Source organism: Hippocampus bargibanti, linkage group LG13 (assembly GCF_051943395.1).
Source record: "Hippocampus bargibanti isolate YZ-2025 linkage group LG13, ASM5194339v1, whole genome shotgun sequence".
NCBI lineage: Eukaryota > Metazoa > Chordata > Actinopteri > Syngnathiformes > Syngnathidae > Hippocampus > Hippocampus bargibanti.
The window spans coordinates 4,944,609-4,963,391 of record NC_142746.1 but is presented as its reverse complement, the minus strand read 5'-3'; the positions used below and the strand labels follow the sequence as shown (position 1 = coordinate 4,963,391).

The following is an 18,783-nucleotide window of genomic DNA, read 5'->3' as shown; positions in this document are numbered from 1 at the left end:
AATTGTCTCTAATATAATTCCACAAATTGTGCATTTATCATTTCAGTCAGTAAACATGGAAATTTATAAATGCAACGGCAAATGTTGAATTCGGCATACAGTACAGTCACGCTCCCAATGATAACGTAATCACTGGAGAAGGGAACGTCATTTCCGTACGCCATCACGCGACAATAAGTTTGTCCCGCCTCTATTTTACAAAACTGTTGTCAATATTCTGTATTTTTTTACTGAACGTTAACAGATCACGTGTTGTTTGAAAAAAAAAATCCAAGATCTCAATTAAAAATGTATTCATTATTATTTCGCTTATAATTCCGCTTCAAAAATATCCCACAAAACTGTCAATCAAAACGCTGCTATCAAGCGCGGTTGAGAGCGCATTGCTTTTTCCACGTCAGTGTATTTACCCAACCTAGACTGACAGTCACTGCAGGGCGATTTAATTTTCCTTGTGGTTCGTCATTTTCTGTTGATCGAATGAATCGTTGCTTCGTAGAAAATGTATGCCATCATGCTGTGGAATGTCCTAAAATTGTAATTCATCTATATATTGTGGTGAACTGACCTATAATACTGGTCCTCCACTCACTGTTAGCCGGCTAGCTGCTAGCTTTCTCGTAGCAAGTTCGTCAGTGGCTTCTACGGAACTCCCATCTTTGAAGTTGAAGTCTCACTCACACAGGTAATGGGTATTTCGTTTCTGGCGAACCTGTGAAGTAGGCAGTTTTGTCGCGAGCATTAAGCTTACATACAGGTGTTGTTTACAGGCTACGTAAAGGATGAATACATTGCCACCTCAGCGACTTTACATGCTAGTTGAGCTTGGTTGCTAACTACACCTGTCATTTCGTTTGGTTTTCCTCCAGGTAGCTTTTTAAATTTCACTCGACACGACTTTACTCAATGGTGACAACGTAACTAACAATCGCACCCGCCGACAGCAATTTTTCTATTTAAAATTAGAGTAACCCTTGAAACCTGAAGATAAGATAAGAAAACCATAATAGTCTCACAATAGATAGATTTCCAATTCACAGCATCAATGTTATGAAAGGAAGGAGTAGAACAACATATTGGAGCTGCCATACAGACAGCTACACTCGCAGCGTCATCATGAAGTCAAATAACAAAATAATAAAACACAACCTAATGGGCAGGGCATGAAGGAGCCCATCTCAGTTGTCTTCGGTCTGTAGCTAGGGGACACCTTGAACACTGGCTCAAGGTGTCCCCCAGAGATGAACAACCATCCGTGTTTTCTATCTCTCTGTCTCTCCGTCTCTCTGTCTCTCTCGCTGTCTCTGTCTCTCTCTCTCTGTCTCTGTCTGTCTCTGTATTTCTTTTTGTAAAGTGGGAGAAAACCCACACAGGCACGGGGCAAATTGGCATTTTTATGTCTATTATGTTTGTTTAAGTCATTATATGTGTAGCATATTTGACAATAAAGCCTACTTTGACTTTTTGACTTTGAACATGAAAACTCCACACAGGGAGACCAAACATAGGATCATGCAGTAAGGTGCATGAATTGACGATACACAATTACTCAAAGTGTACATCTCAAATGAAAGCTAATTAGATATGTATGTGTTACAATTTAAACACCAAACACCACTCCATCTTGCGTGCAGTCATCAGGGTCTCATGATTAATTTTATTTATTTCCCTCCACCCCCTCCTTTGGCTGTGACAGATTTGTTTGTGGTTACTGCGGTGCATTCTGTTTGTTCTCGGCCCTTTGTGGCCATGCAGCATGAGGTGAGCTTGCTGCTTACTCTGTTTGCTCATCTGACTTCTCTGGTTGTTGCATGTGCTGTGGTGTAACTTGGTAACACATTTGTTTGCAAAATAAGTCAATCAATCAAAAGCACCTCTCAAACTCAGGTTTGACTGCAGAACCGAGTGGCAAGTGTGAACCGAGTGGCAAGTGTTTTCTCCATCAAGCCTTGGATGCTCCCCCCTTTATACTGCTTTTAACCTAATCTTATAAATTATCTTTCCTGATGGGACCCCTCCTCACATCGTTTTTATCTCATGCAACATCTAAACAACATTGGATTGGATATTGGATTGGATATGCCTTTATTAGTCTCACAGTGGAGAAATTTACATTTCACAGCAGCAAAGTGATGAAAGGAATGAGAGTAGAAAAACAAAATACATGAGCTGCTGGAAAGGCAGCCACTCCTGCGGCGCCATCATCTTTAGTGATGTTGATTAGGTGGTTCAGCACAAGGCGTTGTCATCTGAAAGCTGATAGATAGCTGGACGAAACCCTGCCATGTGTTTGCCTGTCACTTTTTTAAGGAGTATGACACTTACATGGCTCAATTTTTTCGAAGATGTAGTATTCAACTTGACATTCTAGCAGTCAATTTATACATGACTAGATTGCATTGTTCATTAGCAAAAAGGTACAGATGGGTTTATTATTCAAAGGTTTTGACCAGTACAGTACATCTAAATATAAATGTCTTTTTTGTGGTTTGCCTATCACTCAAAATCACATTAGTTACCATTGTATAAGAAGAAATGTTGATTTAATTTGCAATGAGTAATTCACATTTTCACATTTCCCACAGATCTCAGCATGGTGGACAAAAGTGTCTACATTGTCCAGGGTGAAATTTCTGCTGTTGTCAGTGCTATCAAGAGGAACTCAAGATGGAATACCCACACTCCATTGGTAACTGAACAGTTTTTTACATCATAGCTACATTATTGCATTCACATTTCACAATAATTAGCACGCTTCTTCTTCTTCTTTTCCTTTCGGCTTTTCCCTTCAGGAGTCGCCACAGCGAATCAATGTCCTCCATCTAACCCGATTTTGTGCATCCTCTTCTCTCACACCAGCGACCTTCATGTCCTCTTTGACAACATCCATAAACCTCCTCTTGTACATTAAATTTGCGTCTTCCTTCCATGGCTTGAAAAAGAATTCATACGCCTTGAACTTTCCCACATTCTGCCCACAAACATAAATATTTTATTGGCATTTTATGTAAATGACCATCACAAAGTGGTTCACAATTGTGAAGTAGAAGGACATTCATACATGACTTTCAATGTTTTTAAATAAAAAACTGAAAAATGTGGCGTACAACAGTATGCAGCCCCAATGTGTCTTTGTGGAAGTGCCTCTCGCTGCAATTACAGCTGCATGTCTTTTGGTGTATGTCTCTACCAGCTTTGCACATCTAGAGATTGGAATTTTTGCCCAGAAGAACAGCTCAAGCTACACAAGATTGATGGAGAGCATTTGTGAGCAGCAGTTTTCAGATTTTGTCGCAAAAATTTGATTGGATTTAGGACTTTGACTGGGACATTCACACAAGACTATGTTTTGTTTTGAACCATTCCATTGTAGCGTTATGTTTCAGGTGTTGTCCTTCTGGAAGGTAAACCTTGACCCCATTCTCAAGTCTTTTGCAGATTCCATCAGGTTGTCTTCCAAGATTGTCCTATATTTGGCTCCATCCATCTTCCAATCAACTCTGACCATTATCCCTGTCCCTGCTAAAGAAAAGCAGCCCCACACCATAATGCTGCCACCATGTTTGACAGTAGGGATGGTGTGTTGAGAGTGATGTGCATTGTTAGTTTTCTGCCACACATAACGTTTTGCATTTAGCCCAAAAAGTTCCACTTTGGTATCATCTGACCAGAGCACCTTCTTCCACACATTTGCTGTGTCCTCCACATGGCTTCTTATGGCTTTCTTTCAACAATGGCTTTGTTATTACCACTCTTAGTTGTGCAGTGCACAACGAAGATCACCTGAGCTGTGAATCAGCTCCTTCAGAGTGACCGTGGGTGTCTTGCGTGCATCTCTGATCAGTACTCTCCTTGTTCGGCATGTAAATTTTGGTGGATGGCCATGTCTTGGTAGGTTTGCAGTTGTGCCGTACTCTTTCCATTTCTTGGATGAATTGAACAGTGCTCCATGAGATGTAATATTTTTACTGCTTTAAACTTATCTACATCTTTATCCCTGACCTGTTTGCTGTGTTCCTTGGACTTCATGATGCTGTTCACTGACCAGTGTCCTCTTAGCAAACCTCTGAGGCTATCACAAAACAGCTGTATTTATACTACGGTTAGATTACACAATAGTGGACTCCATTTGAACATTGAGTCAACAGTTGATCATTCAGCAATCATCAGGCAACCTCTAAAGGCAACTGTTTGCACTCAGAGAAAAGGGGGCTGAATACTTTTGCACGCCACATTTTTCAGTTTTTATTTAAAAAAAAGAAAATCATGTATAGTTCTCCATCTACTTCACAATTGTGTACCGCTTTGTGTTGGTCTTTCACATAAAAAGCTATTCAAATATATTTATGTTTGTGTTCAGAATGTGACCAAATGTGGCAAACGCCACTGGTGGCCATTAGGAAAAATGCATAAATTTGCTGCATCATTGCATAACCCGCAGGATTGAAAGCTTGTGCCAAAAGTCACGGTTTATAGTCCGGAAATTACGGTACATGATTGTCACAAAACCTCTATATTAGAAATTATTGGGGCTAGGGTCAGAGTTCTACTTGGCGTGAGTATCCTAGCGCGGTGACCATGCCTTTTACATTGCAGCTCAATACAGTCGGTCATGCCGAGTTTTAACCTAGCTGAATGTAGTACAGTATATGTTTTTTTTTCTTTCTACATCTCGGGTGCCTGAACTATACTGACGAACGGCATTGCAGTATTTCCTATTTTTGCGATAAAATCCTTTCGGCATTCACATCAACTTCTGTCTCTCCTGTCTCAGTATTCGTTTTGAAATATACGTTGATAAGAAAAAAAACCACTGGCTGTAGTAAATATTTGCTAGGAGAATATGTCGCAAGAAGTGATAATGTGAAACGTGAAGACAATGAGAAAGACAATGTGGAAAAAAATCAACAAGGAAAATGGCATCATTGCACATGGAATTCCAATTGGCTTGAATATTTTGAATGGGTGGTAACTTCATGTTTAATTTCTTTTTTAAACATTTTATTTTGGTCTCCCGTAAGTGAAACCTGTCTCGGAGGACAGGCCCTTGTGCATACATAACAAAGTAATATCAAGTCGGGAACGAGTACCCGCATGAACACATTCGTAAAATTGAGGCACTTGGGAAGGCTTCTTGTGTGGTATGTAGTACAGATCAGGCGGGAGGACGCCTTTGGTGGACCACATATATTTTTCAGAACGAGTGAAATTCAACTTGTCGAAATACAGATTGCCAGGTTGATCTAATTATTTAAGAATTAATTTTGTTTAGGTTGTGATTACATTTTCAGATCTTAGAAGAGATTACATGTTTGTGTGTGCGCATGCATATGCGTGTGTGTGCGTGTGCGCGCGCGTGTGTGTGTGTCTAAAATAATGTCATAATCAAATTAATCCCAGAAAATGCATTATTACTTCTTAAAATTTATAAATTAATTTTGTATCCCTTTAATGAAATTCCAGTATGCCCCAAAAAGTAATATTGGTTCATTGCTTCAGTATATTCAACAAAAAGGCTGTTACAGCATTATTACTTTTGTTGCATTGAATCATTCAAGTATTTTGTTCATTTATTTTTTTCTATTCTTTTCATTCAAGTCAAAATTAATGATTGAGATTTTGCACCCCACCCCTCATCTGCCTTGATTTTCAGGATGAAGAACAGGATCCATTGTTGAACAGCTTTTGCCACCTGAAGGAAACGCTCAGCCACATAAAAGGTTTGTGCTTGCGGTACCGATGGAGGGTCGAGGGTCACCATGTGCTGAGAACTTGTCGTAGATGGGCAGTGGCACGTGTTATCTGGACATTTTATTTCAGCAATTCAGTGGAAATACTAGGCTATCTACTTGTCAATTAGTGCCGTGTCTCAGTGCGTTCCGTTTTCACAGGAATTCAATATTGAGCTCTTCCTCATGGTAATGGTAGTCACTCGTATCCTAGCAGATCATGAACCCAGGATCATTCAGGGACGATAAAGATAAGGAATGCCCACGCCTATATTCTGATTGGCTGTAATCTATAATGTTGCCACATTGTATAACTGTGGTTTATGAATCACCACGGAATCATTGTCTGAGTCTCAGCTACTGTTGAAAAAGTCATCATCTCCCACAGTGTACGAGAGTTCAGTTGGGTTCGGTTAGTGTGCACCAGCCTGAAAACCTTGATGCCTCTTTCCACGTTTCTTCTGTGCAAATTGCCTTGCAGTAATCTGTACTGGTTATCTTTTCTACCACTTGAAGGGCCATGGTTAAATGAGTTTGGTTTTTATATGCTGCACAGTGCTGTCTGACAGACTTGCGCTGGTTTGGACAACACTACATGTTGTCATATCTTTGCAATGAGACCTGGCAGCTTTTCATAGTCCTTCGTCTCTAGTTCCAACAGTGAAAGGCCATTGGACAGTCATTACACGATGTGTGCAGCTTTAACCCACGCTGCTGTCGTCTGTCTCTCAGGAATTCCTTAGCCGTTGTGAGATGGACAGGCACTGCTGGTTCAGAAATTTACCAAGTTGGTTTAAACCCCCCGCTCCCTGTTCCTCAAACCCTTTATCTCTTGCTATGAATAAAAAAAGTAAAAACACAGCCTTTATATTTGACCCAATTTTTATCATAATTAACCCAACTTGTCAATGGAGACATGTTAAATAATGAGTCCATGTCAAGGACCCTTAAACCCATTCCCATGTGCAGTTTTTCTCTTATGTTAAATTCATACCCTGTTGAAAGACAAAGTAAGGTCAAATAATCTCCACAGGGATGTGATCTGTGCCTGACATACTGATTTGAAGTTTTTTCCCTTTTCAACAGAATAGCAAAATACATCTTTCTATCCATTTGCCCATCACAAGCCCATCTTTTTTTTGAAAAAAAATGTGGGTGGACTGTTTAGTTGCTGTTCTGGGATTTTCATATTGCCCCAGGTGCCCGTATTATGAAAGCTCTGTAATTCCATTCAGTCAAGCGTGTGCTTCTTTGCTTACTAACACAAAATGGCTAACAGGGAGGGAAATCTGTATTGGTTCCCTCAAGATTTCTCAGCCAGGCCAGGTCTTTGTTGTGTAGTTTCTGTTGTATTGCTCTGTGTCTGGCTAACGGCTGTTCTGTTCGACCTAGCATGATTGACAGGAGCATGTGGCACAGAGCTCGAAAGTTGTGCAGCTGGAAGTGTATCATCTGTGATTTTAGTTGGGTAAATATAGCAGGTTGTCTTGTCAAGAAGAGAGATAAATTGTTCTGGGAAAGGAAGTGTTGCCCTCATTTTAAACTGAGTAAAAAAGTTTCCATCATCTCCTTGAAAATTCTCTCCGGACTGAAACAATGAGAGCACGGTTGGAGAAGCTCAGTCACTGATTGAACATGTGGTGTGATCCGTCAGCTCCCCATTATGGACACGCTATCCAGGCAGCAGGGCCCACATGCTAAAACATTGTGGTTGCTCATTGGCCTCAACCAGTTAAATTGAAAGAGAAACTAATATGTAAGATTTGTATCTTCCACCAAACTATTGTATGATGTCACAGTTCAGTTTCCTAGGTAAATGACTGTTGCAGTATTCAAAGTACAAATTAGCGTTTGGAATTATTTTAAACAATTCTGTTTGTTGTTCCAACTACAGTAAAGTCTCGTTATATCGATATTCAAGGGAGTACAAAAAATATCGATATAACCGGGACTATCGATATATCCGACCCTGTTTGCATGTAATTTTCTCCGTGCGTGCATAGAAATAGTATCGATATAACCGGGACTATCGATATATCCGATATCGATATAACGAGACTTTACTGTATTTGTGTTCCATACATCTTATTGTCTGCATGGTCATTGTGACTGTATCCCATTGTATTGTTTTAAAGGGCAACCGATGCCCCGGACAAGTTGTGTCCATAATTTGTAAAACCACTTCAAATAACTTCTACTGAGTGTATATTACAAAGATTCCACCGCATATAGCTTAATTTTACATTTTAAGACTCATGCTGAATATTCAGGAAGTCTTGTTTGTGAGTTGGTGACGATACCTACCGTGACGTCATGGTAGGGATTGTCACTGACCGAGAAAGCGACACACAATGCATTTTGGGTACTTTGTTTGGTCTGAAAACTTCATGTCGATCCGTGTTGATGGCGAAATTAGAAGGAAAACGCATAAATAATGCAATGGTGAATCGTGTGTTGCACCAAGACTACTATTTGATACGAGCTGACACAAATTCCCAGCAGACAAATCAGCCCATTCCCAACAGAGCTTGGGTGCCATCTTGTGCATTTTCTGGGACGTTGCATTGGAGTCCTGACAGCTCAAATTGATACGGAAGTACTTCTTTAATTGATTGCAAACATTTATGCTTTCCTCTTCAGAATTATTTGAATCATATTCATAACTGGATGAGTAACAAGAAAGCATTTTCTCCGAATCTGAAGCCATTGTTTTGATTCTCGAGCAAGGCAAAGACGTCTAGGCGTGACGTCACAAACAAGCAGATGGGACCTTCTGAAACTGGCCATTTCCGTTGTTATTTTGAAGTAGTTTTGGGACACTTTAACGTATTTTTATTGGTGTTTTGAATTTGACTATAAATATCAGCTTGCGTTTTGGGTATTTTAGATGCTATAAAACGTTTTTCTGATGTCAGTTCGGAAACAAAAAAAAGTGTCGGTTGTCCTGTAAATTCCATCATACAGTACATGTGGTAGTCCATATTTGAACTTAAGCTACCACATAATGTTGTTGCTGAACAAGCTCCTATAACCATCAGAGTTTAACTAATAATAAAGTGAACTTAAGCAATTATGTTGTCAAAATGCCCCCCAAAAATATTGCTGTCACTCTTTTCCACAGTTCTCACAAGAATGCGATAGAAAATATTCCAATCAAACGCTTCTCGTGTGCGCCACACATTGGGTGGTCATTAATTTTCAAAGTTAAACACTGTGCTCTCACATTGAAAGCCCTGCCCCACGCTTTTTGTGGATTGACGCGGAGCTTTAGGGATCTCATTTCCACCTTTGCCGAATTTCCTCTGTTCTTTATAAAGGAGGTCCAAGCAAACTAGGAAGAGAAGGGTAAACCATAAAATATTGTGCTGATAAACTCACAGAATTAACTTAATGTTTCGCCCACTGGAATGCAAAAAATAAAACACATTGAAGATAAGGAAGGTGAGTTACTTTTTTGATACATACAGTACAGTCTCGTTATATCGATATTCAAGGGAGTCCGAAAAAATATCGATATAACCGGGACTATCGATATATCCGACCCTGTTTGCATGTAATTTTCTCCGTGCGTGCATAGAAATAGTATCGATATAACCGGGACTATCGATATATCCGATATCGATATAACAAGACTTTACTGTACTTATATGAGAATAATTGTACTGGCTCGATGTCACGGCTCCTTTATTGTGATGTCTATTCACATATATTTGATGCACTATACTCATTTTCAAAGAATAAGGTAGACAATTTAGTACATTTGCATGTTTGATCTGAGGGGAGGTTCATTGCATGTGTTCACAAAATAATAAAGAAAACAAATAATAATGATCGCATGTTCTTAAAATACTTTGTACATGTTCAAAGTGTTTATGCAATCTCTATTTTGACTTTTTTTTTGTATGTTTTCATTATGTTTGCCTCTTTTTAAAGGTTAATCGTTTTCATATGGCTGTATGCCCAGCGTTCAAATTAGGGCACCTTCTCCCGGGGTCTGAAGTCAGAAAAGGCGCACCACTGCACATTTTTTTTTTTTGCTGTGCAAGTTAACCATTTCACTTAAGTGGGCCACTTATGCAGCATCCTGAAATGTATGCATTTTGGGTGTAGACACTAGACAGAAGGATGTGATGCTGACAAATCAGTTAGTGCGTACATTCTCCTATAAACATGAGTCTCTTTTGGTCTTTGCTCTCGATAACACGTCAAATGTGATCGACTGGGAGCTCGCAATCTGGTCCCAAGTCGGTCGTAAGGTGTTAAAGGGGCAGGGGAATCACACCTCAAAACATTTGTGTATCTGTGTGCATATTATTAATATGTAGTGCTGTCAACCGATCTAAAATTACGTGCGATGAATTCATTGGGGTCTATAATTAATATATAATTAATCTGTTCTTCATTCCATCTAAAAACGACTGAGAAAACCCCTATTTTCATTTTAGTTTCTTTAAATTATTGACACAGATCAAAAAGTAAAACAAATGGCAATATAACATGTTTAATTGTTTTATTTCCCGTAGACTTTGACAGATCCACTCCTCGCCATTCACTTTTTGATGTATTTGATACTAATCAAAGTCCTACCAGCAACCTGTAGTTTCAACCAGTTTTTTTTTGTTTTTGATTGCACTGTGTTTGGCTGGCAACCGATTCAGGGTGTCCCCACACCTACTGCCCGAAGACAGCTGAGATCGCCTTTAGCACCCCATGCAACTCTAGTGAGGACAAAGACGTTTGAAAAATGAATGAATGCATGAATGAATGTGTCATGATGCCAAACGAAACGTGAAATAATTTTTTTTTTGTGGACTTTTGTGCACATTTCTCTCCATCCAAAATAGTAGTGTCAGATGACCACTAATTGTTTCTGAAAAGGCAATTGCAACCAGCTGGAAATGGCCAATTGCCAGTTGGACCTGATTGGCCTGAAGCTCAGGTAAAACACCTTTAAATGCGCAATGAGGAAGTTACTGCGAGGGAGAAATGTTAGCCTGGAAAGCAGTGCTACCTGTGGGCTGCTGAAAATCGTCATCTGTTGCAACTTCAAATAAAGAAAAGTAGAAATCTCTCTCCTGGATCTGGCTGAATTAACTTTTTATCCTTTTTCCACTGGGCTCACTGTCTCACCACATATCAGAATGAATGAATGAAATCATTAATTAATGCAAAAACACCCTCCTTCAAAGTGCCCTCTTGAAGAACTGCCAGTCATTAGCGGTGGGATTCGAGACTAGTGAGGCAATTCTTCCCCAGAACAGGGAAGAAAAATATGAAGTCCATACACATTAGCATTATTGCCTTTATTATGAGCTGCAGTTTAAAAGATAAGATAAAAATATCTTGAAATGTTTCATTCAATAGCTTGCATTTTTTAAATTGATTTCACGTTGGTGAACAATTTTGTATCAACAAAAGCTAAATATTTAATATAAGTCCAAGTTTGCTTATTTTTTGTTTTTTTGTTTTTGTTTATTGCGATGGTGGTCTTGAAGTCAACAAATCAAAAACAAATAAAATATAACTAAATTGATTGACCATTTCGTCAACAAACACAAGACCAACACTGCAGTGACGAAACTCAATCAGGAGGCAGACTCAATCAGGGTGGGTGGGAGAAGCATTCAGAACACTGTTTTGATGTTGAATTAATGTTGATATTTGTGGAATATTGTTTGTTTAAAATGTATTTTCAGATACTGCTCCATATTCTATATAAGTCACAGAGTATAAACTTTTCAAATCTTCAGCCCTGTCACTCCATCTTCTGCCTTCTTAAAATTGAACTCCAGAGCCAGCGTCCCTTCCCCACATTCCCACATTGGAGATAGTTTACAGAAACATTTCTGTTGGAAGAAATAAACACCAACTGAATTGTAAATCCCTTCATTCGTATTCATACAAATGCGGGTCTAGAGCTCAAAACAACCCCTTTGGTGCAACACCTGGGTGAACTTTTCGATTGCATTGGATTTATTAGTTTATTATTTATTAGTTTCGCAGTGGATAAATTTACATTTCACAGCAGCAAAGTTATGAAAGCAATGAAAGTAGAACAACAAAATACATGAACTGCTGGAAAGGCAGCCACTCTCGCGGCGCCGTCTTGAAGTCAAAAGAACAAACAAAAAAAATCTAAACAACAAATACATGACAACACAAAGACACAGATACTTGCAGCTTTTCTCTGTTTGATTCCACCTGTAACATTTGATTCCAAAACTAAAGAAATTCAACACATCTAATTGACTGGAATTGGCAGCAAAGTACTGTCAGAGTATTATGGCATTTCATAACTGAGAATGAGCTGATTAAAACAAACAAAAATGACACATGAACATGTGTTACAAAGCAAAAAAAAATCTTCTGCACGATATAACTTAAGTTTGTATTTCCTAATTTTCCTAATCCAGGTCTCTCTGTCATTGCCCATGTGAGCATTGAAGTGGATATTCTGAACTGATTCTTGATGTTGAGATCCAAACAGTCAGTACCCACCCCCCAAGCTGAAGGCAACCCTTTAATCCACCAGTGTGAAGCCCAATGCACAGCCACTGAGCTAAGGGGCAATCAGTATGTCCACTGTTGCCTTTTGTGGCAAACTCCAGAATGGCAATTAACTTCTTCTGAGAGGACTGCCAGTAGCTGTGTTTGGAGTTCAGTTAGTTCTCTTCCTGACATACCTGCTCAGGCTCTTTCCCGGCCATCAAGGCGGTGCGGGCCTAAGCCTCCCCTAGCTGTCTTTGGACAGTAGGCGGTGGAAACCTTGAATTAGTTCACTCAGTAAAATATATCATGTAGAGAGTATTTTCTCAATGTCTATCATGTTTGAGTGGATGATCAAAGATGTGAAGGGCAGAATTTTCACCAACACAAACAATCCTTCTGTGTTAGAGGGATAAAAGGACCTTTCAGTTTAAAGTAGTGCGTTATGCACATTTTCAGTGATGTTCTGGAGAAAAACAAGAGAGTGTAACATAGATCCAATCTGTTTGTCTATGCCAAGACCCTTCATATTTCAACAATTCTCCTTGATTGGAAAATGGATGGATGATTGATGTCCTTGAGTAACGATAATTCTACGGATATGTTGTGTGTAACTTGAATTTTTCGCAAATCAGGACACCTGAAACTTAAGGTTCCACGGTATTTGACAAATAATCATGAATTGAGAAAGGCATGAAGAGTTTAAAAATAAAATAAATAAAGAGTTTATTTAATTTGGTACATTGAGATTTGAACATTAAAATCATTTGCGAAGAACACTGGTGGTGAAATAGCTGGGGGCAAGGGGCACATTTTATAAACACCTCTCGTTATTCATCAGTTTCTTCAGCCTGGCAAGGGCTCGAAGATCAAGTCACTTTCTGATTGGATTTTCAGAGTTATGTTGCGCATTACAATTATGGAGTTCATGGTCCGACTTGCTTCACATTACTTTTTTTACACAATTCCAAAATTTTTATATTTTTGTAAAATATGTTCATCAATCTATGCTTATGCAACCAGCTAATTGTGCTTCAAAACCGAAGTTTTTCCCGATTCAGGTTTAGGAATTTTTGTCATCTCAATTCCTGAATACATGTAAATCTGTAATTTTAACGGAACTGTCTTTACCGGATGTTTACCACTTATTCACATTTTCACAGTCCAGTCCTTGTGTTGAAGACCGCATCCCTAATTCATTGCGCTTTACCTCAATATCAGTCATCGAGACAGAATGCACACATGATGCCGATCGTAGTCTCCTTTCAAGGTCGTGTGTGTTTCTCAAACCTCAGCTGTGGTCAGCGTGGCGCTGATGGGTGTCTCTGGGGTCATAGTTTGAGCACATGGGAACTGACTGTGACACCTCCCCCTCACATGTCATCTGATCTTTGTACATATATCAGTCCCAATTGAACCAGCAAGAGACAGCTGGTAAATGCCGATGACGAGAAACGATATTTCATATTGCTCACCCACTTATGCTAATATGTTTACCCATGCTGGCATTTGGCGCAAAGAGACGGCACATCATGGAAATTCTTGACATGTCTGCCGCCTAACCCTTGGGTCATCCAGCTTTAGGTATGAGATCATGGAAGAGACTCTCACTTTGCTCTTAGTGTTATTTTTATGAGCTGATCAAAAGACAATACACTGACTCGGGCTCAGGTGCTTTGATCTTCTGTGCCTGAGACTATTGTTTCTATACCATCCTATATTCTATATGTTCCTTTCATAACTTTGCTCCTGTGAAATGTATATTTCTCCACTGCGAGACTAATAAAGGTTAATCCAATCCAATCCTTTCCATTTAATATTCATATCTGTTCAAATTATGTAGGCAGACCTCAACATAAAGTAACTGCACTATTGTCTGTTGAAAGTTCTTATTAAAATGAAAGGGTTAGTAGGCTGCCTAAAACATCTAGCATCTTCTGACTTTGACCGATATTAGTCATCATAGTCAACAAAGAATCAGGTTCAAAATATACCCCAAAAATCTATTCAACTATTTGTCGCTGTAATTTTTTTAATCAGAATGTCTTCTCCATCACAGACAGGTTGCCATCTAGTTCTTATTAGTCGCTGTAATTTTTTTTTAAATTTAAAACAGATTCTTTTCTTACAGACAGTGTATTTTAGGTGTTCAATTACCTGACATGTTTCAGAGTATACTTCCGCCTTCGTCAGTGACTGACGAAGTGACCCTGACGAAGGCGGAAGTATACGCCAAAACATGTCAGCTAATTGAAGACCTAAAATACACTGTTATAAAAGAATATGTTTTAAATTAGATATCAAGTAGACAGGATGAATTTAATACAACTATTATGTAAATTTCAAAAGTTAACCGTGAAAAGTTAACTGGGAAACGACAGGCATGACTTAGATCCAGTGTGAAAGGGGGATGCAACTGTTGTCCTGTATCAGACTCTCCGTTCAATGTGTTGAGTGGAAGGAGTGTCCAAGCAGAGAGCTATTAATCATGCATGCCTACAGGATTGGGTTGGGGTCAAAGGGTGGAAGCTTTAATAAGCAAAAGTTGTGGAAAGACAATGAAAAATTTGAGCAAACCTACCTCGTCACCCAAAAGAAAATCAGGTTCAGCAACTTCAACTTATAATTTCATGTGCAAAACACTTATTTTCCCCTGTCCACATGTGACCATGCATTGGTTGTAACAATAGGTGTGTAACTGCTTTTTTTGAAATAGATATGGACATCAATTTCTGCTAAATGTAAGATACGAAAACCTCTATTAGTCTCACAATTTACAAATTCCCCACTCAAAGCAGCGGTTATGAAATGAGAAAGTAAAAGAACAAAATAGGAGCTGCTGTACAGGAAGTCAAATAATATGGTGCATAAGACGCAATCTTAACCATTTTATACTCGAATGAACGAATGAAGCAGTTATAGATGAAAGAGTAGGGGATCAAATTGTCCTTTCACCATTGCATCAGGGACGTCATGCTGAAAATGTGCACGTCTGCTACCAGCTAAGTTTTGAAAGCAAACACAAAGCTGTAACATCCACTGACGGAAAGAGATTGGCTCACATCACTTGTCCCACGTGATCCGCTTCAATTCCAATTCCAATTCGCGCTGCGCTGATACTCCTTTGTTCATCATAGTCAGCTCCTCAAGCCATGCATCTATATATCCAGCTGCAGACCATATCCCACTTTCTGATCAGTGTTTTGAATGACATACACCGTTATTCACCATATTGAATGAGGGTGGAAGCTTCCAACGGTCATGTCCAGTTTAGTATTTTGTTTTTTTTTGTGGAAAATAATAGAAATAGAAATAATTAAGTCAAACATAATCATGATTGTTGTTTATAAAAACAATGCATTAATTTGGACCAAATAAAGAAAATTACTGCTGTGTAAGTCTCTGTTACACTGTCGATTTTTATTTATGTATGTATTTATTTATTTATATTATAAAAGTGATATTTTGATTTTGGAATCAATCCCTTGTGAAAGCGCTCTATGAATCAAAATATATACATTTTTCAGTTTAGTTTTGCTTTAATTTCTTCACACTGAGCGCCTAACATTGATACAATTAAAAAAAATGAATGCAGCAACATGAAATTTGACAACACTACCATACTTAAGGAGTGTAATCACTCTGACTGAAAAGACATTTTGACGAAAGCCGCCCCGCTGACAGTGCACGGAGCTAAGCAAGACAGGATTGGGCAGTGCAGCTGACCTGGACGTCCTTAACACCAGAGACAACAAGGTGTTGATTGCTTTGAAAGCAAAATAGATCTGATGATATGTAGAACCATGTTCACTCCCTTCTCAAACCATCGTTCACAGCTTTGGGTTTCACATCTGTGGTACAAAGATATGGTCTTGGAGATGAGATTTTAAAGCGTGACATATTGATATCCCCCTTTTGATAACGAGTGGAGACCACTTTACTCTAAAGACGCCTCCTATCATTCTCCCTTCAATTCACGTATATTTTATATCTTACTACCCACTGGTGGATCTCAACATTTTCTACGGGGGTGGCAGCTGGTTTATTTGGGAGAGAGTTTATAACCCCCTTCATTTACACAAATTCACACACATTGCTGCTTACCACTTTACACACATTGTCACATCTGACACATCATTTGAACATATTAAACAAATAGACTACAGCAAACCATAGATGTATTATGTCTTATCTGATTGTTTGTGGTTCACCTGGAATTATCAGATTAAAATGCTCTTGACCTTGTTCCTTCATTTGTGGCGCAATGGAACATAATCATTTTCTTTTTGAAAGGAATCAAAGTAAGAGTAAATGGCGAACACAACTTTTAAACATAGTTGTATTAAGTTCCTGTCGACTTGATATCTAATTTAAAACAGATTCTTTTCTTACAGTGTATTTCAGGTGTTCAATTACCTGACATGTTTCGGCGTATACTTCCGCCTTCGTCAGAGTGTCACGGATGTTATTGTAAGGCGCGTCACAACAACATCCGTGACACTCTGACGAAGGCGGTAGTATACACCGAAACTTTTAAACATACTTTTTGGAAATAGTCTACAGAAGATTTTGTAATCACATTTTGTATTTAGTATTGATAGATTCATCACCATCAGTGGTTGCAAGGGGGGATGGAAAAGATGGGAGTTGCCACCACTTGCTGTAAACCTGCTGATGCTTCTGCTAATATAAATGCTAATATGCCTTTTTTTTGGGGGGGGGCAGGCAGTAATCATATTTGAAATATTTCAAGAACATGGAACCAATTGCAGTCAAAACATTCTCAGTAAGTCTTGCTCCCTCACGTGAGTTGAACACATTTTTGTTGGTCTGTCATTATGACTGTGAACCCATATGGATATATCGTTATGGAATAAATTGGTTGGCACGTCAGCGTCACGGTGCAAACGCCCAGAATTCAACTCTGACTTTTGGACTTCCTGTGTGGAGCCTGCATGTTCTCCTTGTCCCCGTATGGGTTTTCTCCGGGTACTCTGCTTTCCGCCCACACTTCGAAAACATGCATGTTAAATAAACTGTCCCTCCGTGTTATTGTGGCTTGCAACCGGTTTTGGGTGTCTCCCGCCTCCTGCCCAAGGGCAACTTGGTGAGTCTCCAGAAAGCCTGCGACCCTCGTGAGAATCAGTGGATTAGAAAATGGATGGATGAACGACGCTCACAATAGTTCATAGAGTGTGAAAGAGGGATGCAACTGTTGAGTAACTTGCTATTTTTTTTATTTTTGTCATGGTGAATAGGCTCATTGGGACTCCATTGATGACCATTTATTGTGATCTTAGCTCAAGGTAGTAGTCTTTAGACTTGATTTAACTACCGTATTTTCCAATTTATAAGGCACACCCAAAACCCGTAATTGTCTTCGAAAAGTCACTCTGCGTCTTATACACCGGTGCGCCTTGTATTTCATAGAATAATGTCCTAACTTCCAAACAAATTATGAAATTCTGACTTAAAACACTGTCTCCAAAAAAGTCCAAACGTTTGGTAGGTATCATTCCGTTGGCATTTGTATTGTTTGTCAAGGATGGCATTGGAAGCAAAGCCAAAGGCACTTAACCTAGCAGAAGCACAGATGCATCCACAACAGTCATTGACAAACTATGAAAAGTTCAAATGCATTCAGAAGAATATTTGTGACGCTACACGTTTGGAAATTTGTGAAGTTTTTTTTTGCCTGTTTTGTTTTTTTTCCCTGAATACTGTGTACTTTATATATATAATGGCAACGGTTCAAAAGAATGTTTGCATAACCCACTACTGGGTCTAAGGTGAACAACAACTTGGTCAAATATAATTAACTTATAATACTGACAGATTTTTACAGTTCAGATTCTTCCTGTTAATATTATGTGAGCCATTTGAAAACATGCAGACAAATTCTTTCCCATGAAGTTAGTTTCTGCAGTGTAATGTGTCTCCCCAAACAGCAAGCATGCTCTGCGCACGCAAGGCTGCGCCTATCCAATCTGACTGGCATCACAGCCATGGAATGCTGAAGTCCACATTTTTCCCATTCAGCAAGGAAAAGCGGCCTTTCAAAGTCAATCAGCTAGAAATGTTGCTTTGTTTTTATTTTCGACTGAACTTCCTGGAACCTATTATGGAGCTGTCAGGGATGTATATTTAGCTATGGCTACACAGGGCCTCCTCATCCCCTTGCGCCACTGGTCATGTCACCTCTGATAAACAGGAAAACAATTGGTTATTGCTTTTGTCACCTTTAAAGAAAATGGCACTGATATTGTGGGCAGGCAATCGGTAGAGCTGGTAGATACAACCAAAACGAATTCTCTAGAATCAAGAGTAGGGAGCTGCTGGGAAATATGACATTTGCATATTGGGGTGAAAAAGGAGAAATGTTTAGTACCTTAGGGTGCTAAAATATCAAAGAACTTAATCTTTGGGGTATTTATCCCAGAGCATGTTAGTGTCCTTAAAGGACAACCGACGTCACTTTTTTGTTTCCTAACTGACATCAGAAAAACGTTTTATAGCATCTAAAATACCCAAAACCCCCAGTATGATATTTTTAGTCAAATGCAAAACA

The 18,783-nt window shown here is 39.1% G+C and overlaps 1 protein-coding gene across 4 annotated transcripts in view; it reads left to right on the top strand.

Moving 5' to 3' along the window:
* Positions 1 to 392: 392 nt before the first annotated feature.
* gbf1 (golgi brefeldin A resistant guanine nucleotide exchange factor 1) overlaps positions 393 to 18,783 on the top strand; it is a 74,709-nt gene continuing 56,318 nt past the window's right edge. For 3 of the 4 annotated variants that reach the window (XM_089011600.1, XM_089011599.1, XM_089011597.1), the window contains exons 1-3: positions 393 to 685; positions 2,586 to 2,689; positions 5,654 to 5,720. In XM_089011600.1, the coding sequence (XP_088867726.1) occupies positions 2,594 to 2,689; positions 5,654 to 5,720 (163 nt within the window). In that variant the 5' untranslated portion in view covers positions 393 to 685; positions 2,586 to 2,593. Of the gene's footprint in view, positions 686 to 2,585; positions 2,690 to 2,792; positions 2,903 to 5,653; positions 5,721 to 18,783 lie in introns of all 4 variants that reach the window. The other variant, XM_089011598.1, reaches the window with a different exon arrangement.